Raw genomic sequence first — 6,000 nt, 5'->3', positions numbered from 1 at the left:
GTCAGACTCATTGCTTCAGGTTTCTACCCTCTGTTCTCTTTTGCCAGAGTAGCTGTTCAAATCTGGGTGGAATTCAGGATACAAATTTGCACTCATGTGGATCTTCAAATAGAAAATGATAGATTTTCTCATTAGGTGCATTCTCAGATATAAACCTTGGATCAATCTTTAGATGAAATATTGAATTAGGTGTACTTCTTGATCGGTAGGATGGAAGGCAAATCATTTTCACAATAACAAAAGCACGAAGATGGTATTTCTGATGTTTTTGATACACAAAGTACTTACTCTGAGCTGCCCTGCAAGTGATGTTTTCCTTGTTCCACATGAGTGGTACCAGCCTGGTGACTGGTGTCATGTCATCGTTGGTGGCATGACATCTCACATGGGTTACCACTTTTTTGAAATTAAATTTAGTGAAAATCCTTCCATAAAACCTTTTGACATACCAATGTAAGATTTTTTTTCTCTATCTAATGTTACTTAGATTTTCAAAAACACTTCATATCACTAAAAAGTTCTTTGTGCACAAATGCAGGGTTTTTAATTTAATCTATGCCTTTCTTTCAATTGTATCATGTTATGAAAGAACAAATAGCATTCTTTACATTAATTTAGATGAAATGAACACATGAAATGAACAAAATTTCAGATCAAGAAGTCTCTATTTGAACATTTACTGAGGTAAAGATATTTTTTGGAAAAAGTGGCATTTCCTCTCCTCACAAATCATATAGAGAGAGGCACAATTTTTACAGAGGCAGGATTGAGAGCGTCTTAACAAAGTGCATAACTGTTTGGTTTGGGGGCAGCAGTGCCTCAAATAGAAAGTCCATTCAGCGAGTAGTAAGGACATCTGAGAAGTTTACAGCAATCTCACTTCCTGTTATTCAGGATACTGTTTATAAGAACTATGTGCTTAGTTTATTTTGTCATGTTTATGTAGTGTATATTGGAGGTGGTGACCCTTTGAGAGCTGTAGGTAACAAAATTTCATTTTAATGTATGCCAATTTGTGTACATTCAAAGTGACAATAAAGTTATTCTAACTTCTAAAAAAAAGATAATACAGGAAATTAGTGATTTGTGCAGAATCTCTTCCTATATCATTTTCTGAAAACATCGTAGAAAATAAATATAGTACTTGGAAAAAAGTCACTACTTGTATTTCTTGCAGTACATATTTGTTGGAGATCATGGAAAGGCTGTGTAAAATAAATTTGAACTCTGTAAAAATTACCAATAAAGGAGAATATTTTAGTTCAGGTTGGAAATGAGGGGTCCTTGGTGCTCTCTGAGATGTGTTGTTTTCTTGCGGACATTTCATCCTCTAAATAACACTAAATAACATCCTCAGTGCCAAGCAGTGATGATATTACCTAGTTTGGGTAATCAAATGTTTGCAAAAATGTCACCAAGCTCAGAGAGCACCCAGGATCCCTCTGTAGAAATTATTAAGAAATTTAGAAAAAGTGATTATCTTTTTACTACTGTCAGAGAAAGAATTATTTGTTATTCATACAGAAATGATGTCACCTTATGAGAATTGTCAATTTTCTCTTTCAACTGGGGTATTTAAATTTTTCCAGTATATTTACCAAATTTCATCAACATGTCCTTGCCTTGGCCTTTGCTGTGAAGGAGATCAATGAGGACTCCCAGATCTTACCTAACGTCACTCTTGGCTTCCACATCTATGACAGTTACTACAATTCAAGGATGACCTATCGCACCACTCTGGACCTACTTTTCAAATCCCAGGAATTTGTCCCTAACTACAAGTGTGATAGCGAGAAGAATCTCATGGCCATCATTGGGGGACTGGATTTTGTCACATCATCTCGTATTGCTGAAATTACAGGATTCTTCAAAATTCCACAAGTAAGTTGTGAAATGGCTAAAGGGGAAAATATATATATTCTGTTCTTGGTGTTCTGTTGCATTAATTAAGGGTCATTAAAGATTAAGCTTAGGTTTATATTAAGATGTTCTCCCTGTTTTAAGGCCTATTAGTTAGGATAATTTTGAAACTACAATGCCAAATACAAGAAGTGACTATCCACAGACAATCCATCCCCAATGATACATAGTGTCCTTTGTTTCTATCAAAATATTTGATCAATTATATGTGTTTGAAATAATTCCAATAAATTCCTTTCCATATTAATACCTAGAACAATTTCAGGAAAACAAATCCTTTCTTGAATATATTTTGTATGAAACCTAGATCTTGACAATTGCATTTCATCTTAAACTCAAGAGAACAATACTCTACTTTCTTGCAGTTTACATACGGCTCATTACCCAAAGAGGAATTTGAGACCAGTAAACTCTCTTCACTTTATTTCATGGTCCCCAATGAGGACCATCAGTACATTGGGATTATCCAACTGCTTCATCATTTCAGGTGGACATGGATTGGAATATTTACTGTTGATAACAATGATGGAGAAAATTTCTTACAGAAAATGCAGCCATTACTTTCACAGAACGGAATCTGCTCATCGTTCATAGAAAGGCTTTCCCAACTAATTCATGTGGAAGACTTCCCAGAAGTATATCAAACAATCTCCATTATTTCCATGAATTGGATAAATAGTAAAGCCAATGCATTTCTTGTCTATGGAGAATCAATGCCAATTATGTGGCTAAGATTTGTCACATTTATAATAGATCCTGAAAGCAAGGAAATTGCATTATTTAGAAGGGTGTGGATCACAACTGCACAGATTGATTTTGTATTATCAGGCATTCAAATCACATGGGATCTCCATATGTTCCATGGGGCCATTTCTTTCACTGTTCATTCAAGAGCAGTTGCAGGTTTCAAGGAATTTCTTCAGACTGTAAATCCTCTTTCAGTCTACAGAGATGGGTTTCTCCAGGAAGTTTGGGAACAATTATTTGATTGTTCATTTCCAAAACCAGAATTACAAGAAATGCAGAGTAGAAAATGCACTGGGGAGATGAAGCTGGAGGATCTTCCTGGACCTGCCTTTGAAATGGAGATGACTGGCCAAAGCTACAGTATCTACAATGCTGTTTATGCTGTGGCTCATGCTTTGCAAGCTCTATACACATTACATTTCAATAGAAAAAAAACCATGAGGTGTAAAAATCCTGACCTTCCACATCTCCAGGCTTGGCAGGTATTCCCTTTGCCTTGGACACTTCTTTTATTTCAATAAGCAGTTTGACGTAGTATTATGTTTTGAAGCCATTGTGGAACGTCTTAATATTTTCTGCATGTGGAATCAAGCATGAGAAAGCAACCTAGGAATAAGGAGGAGTTTCCTGATGGTGAGAACAATTAACAATCAATTAGTGGAAACTGTTACAAATTGTCAATTAGCATTCTATCAATGAGGAAAGATTAGATATGATCTAGTTGAAAGTAGTTGTTTAAGTAGTGAATCTAAGTCATAATTCAAAGAATTCCAAAATTCCAAAATCCTTAATTTTCATTCAGCTTCAGTTATTCCTACTTTTCCTTATATTGATATCAAATTAAATATATAGTCAGTGGTGGGCTGCTTGATGGTCGGTGGGTTTGGGCAAACACTGAGCTGTGATCTCTGGCGTGGCCCTCCCACCCACCCTTGTTCTATGCTTTCCATATAAAACTAACTTTCTGGCTTGTTCCCCGTACCCATGCTGCCCAGCAGAGTTCCGCACCGCCCCTGCTAGACTCAGCGGAGCTGCCAGAGTTGATTAGCGGCATGTTTGAAGCTCCGTTTCAGTCCCAAAGGGGCATGTGCGAGTGAAGCATGTATGCTCATGCTCACAACCAGTGAACCTGATGTGAACGTAAGTGCAGTCCACCTCTGTACATAGTGTAGACATGTACTTATCATGCAATATTGATTATTAAATTTCTAAGCTTAATAATATTTCAGTAATGGAAAGAATAAGTGAATGAAACTTGGATATGATTTACTTTTCTCTATTATATTGCTTTTAATTCCCTCTCTCTTTATTCCCTTTCAAGTAGCTCCATTCATTTCTTCAAGGTATTTCTTTTAACAATTCAGTTGGGGAGAGAGTGTTCCTGAGTAAGAAAAGGGAAGCAACAGAGGGATTCGACATCACCAACTTGATCACTTTTCCAAACAGATCCTTTCAGAAAGTTAGAGTTGGAGAAATGGATCTACAGGCTCCAAAAGGAAAGGAATTATTCATTGATGAAGATCTAATTGTCTGGCACCCAGCTTTTAACCAGGTATCGAATTAGTGATTCCACTTCAATCCATTATGAACCATTCCTTAATCCATTATGATCCCATATTGAACATAGTCTTTTTAGAAATCTAATTTCTATTTTTTAAACAAACAATGGCATATTGTTTCAAATGTTATGAATGAGCAAAGATTCCTCAAATTGACAAATACAATATTACAACATAAAAGCCAGGATTGCAAAGAGCGGCCATGTTTCCATCAGATTCTCACCATGTGTAACTATTTATTTACTGTGTTCTTCAGACAGGAGCTTTTGTACATCATTATATCTACATTATTTTAAGTTGTTGATGAAGTTCTTAAATTCTGTACCATTTGGAAAGCCAATAATCATGTTACTCCATTTAAGAGAAAATTCAGAAACTCTTTTAAAAATTCTGCTTTTCCAAACTTTTCCATGTTTATCATCAGGTTCTTCCACTTTCTCGATGCAATGACCCTTGTTTCCCTGGATCCTGGAAGAAGGGGATTGAGGGAAATCAGTTCTGCTGCTTTGACTGTGTTCCATGCCCAGAAGGGAAGATTTCAGATCAAAACGGTGGGGTAGAAATTCTACCACATTTCATTAGCCTTAAGCAAACTATAATAAACTACATGGGTGCATAAAAAATAATGTGATTTTCAATCATTTGGAAGGCCTAGATGACAATTTCCTTGATTTTCCTTCCAGATATGGATGACTGTTTTCCATGTTCAGAAGATCATTATCCAAATAAAGAAAAGAAAGACTGTATCCTGAAACCGGTGGTGTTTCTAACATTTGAAGAACCATTAGGAATTGGTTTAGCCTCAGCAGCTCTTGGTTTATTCTTCCTGACATCTTGGGTACTTGGAACATTTATTAAGCACAGGGACACTCCCATTGTCAAAGCCAACAACCGGTCCCTCACCTACACCCTCCTGGTCTCTCTTCTGCTCTGTTTTCTCTCCTCTTTCTTCTTTCTCAGCCGGCCTGGCCAAGTAATCTGCTTTCTCCGACAATCAATGTTTGGCATCACCTTCTCAGTGGCCATTTCTAGTGTACTGGCCAAAACCATCACTGTGGTTGTGGCTTTCATAGCCACTAAACCAGGATCTCAGATGAGGAGATGGGTGGGGAAAAGATTGGCTTTTTGTATTGTCCTTTCTAGCTCTTTATTACAAGTATGTATTTGTATTATTTGGTTGTCAACATTTCCTCCATTCCCTGAATTGGACATGTACTCAGAGCTCCAAGAAATGATTTTGCAATGCAATGAGGGGTCAGCTTTCTTCTTCTACTGTGTCTTGGGCTACATGGGTATCTTGGCCATTGCCAGCTTTATTGTGGCTTTCCTTGCCCGTAAATTACCTGACAGCTTTAATGAAGCCAAGTTCATCACCTTCAGCATGTTGGCCTTTTGCAGTGTGTGGATCTCCTTCTTTCCAGCCTATCTGAGCACAAAAGGAAAAGCCATGGTAGCTGTTGAGGTCTTCTCCATCTTGTCCTCCAGTGCTGCATTACTGGGATGCATATTCTTGCCAAAGTGTTACATCATTGTTTTGCGGCCTGACCTCAACCACAGAGAGCAACTCACAAAGAGGAATTAGCATTATATAGGAAAACTTTTTGCTGTCTACAGGTATATATAAAACATATAGGAACATAGTTTTGTTTTGTTTTTCTGTCAAGGAAGGATTTATGTAGGGTATTTAAGATTTATTCATATTTAAGCTCATTCGAAAGTAAGTGCTAATGTTGCTGCATTCCCATCATTTTCCAAGATTCTTTAACCTAATCCA

General features: G+C 37.0%; 1 protein-coding gene across 1 annotated transcript; it reads left to right on the top strand.

The window, feature by feature from the left end:
* The first annotated feature begins 250 nt into the window (after positions 1–250).
* On the top strand, positions 251–5,808 carry LOC139324855 (vomeronasal type-2 receptor 26-like). The gene is made up of 6 exons (XM_070954605.1): positions 251–453; positions 1,590–1,881; positions 2,286–3,149; positions 3,992–4,219; positions 4,651–4,777; positions 4,910–5,808. The coding sequence occupies exons 1-6, from the start codon at positions 251–253 to the stop codon at positions 5,806–5,808; spliced, it is 2,613 nt and encodes an 870-aa protein (XP_070810706.1).
* Positions 5,809–6,000: the final 192 nt, after the last annotated feature.

The sequence above is a fragment of the Pituophis catenifer genome, unplaced genomic scaffold (genome assembly GCF_029215685.1).
Source record: "Pituophis catenifer annectens isolate HBS135680 unplaced genomic scaffold, rPitCat1.0.hap2 SCAF_15, whole genome shotgun sequence".
Classification (NCBI taxonomy): Eukaryota; Metazoa; Chordata; class Lepidosauria; order Squamata; family Colubridae; genus Pituophis; species Pituophis catenifer.
This window is presented reverse-complemented; position numbering and strand designations above follow the sequence as displayed.

Coding starts and splice junctions, on each gene's coding strand:
- LOC139324855 (XM_070954605.1), top strand. CDS start 251: ATGGTATTTCTGATGTTTTTGATACACAAAGTACTTACTCTGAGCTGC. Junction 4,220..4,650: donor GGCACCCAGCTTTTAACCAG/GTATCGAATTAG, acceptor GTTTATCATCAG/GTTCTTCCACTTTCTCGATG. Junction 4,778..4,909: donor GAAGATTTCAGATCAAAACG/GTGGGGTAGAAA, acceptor TTTTCCTTCCAG/ATATGGATGACTGTTTTCCA.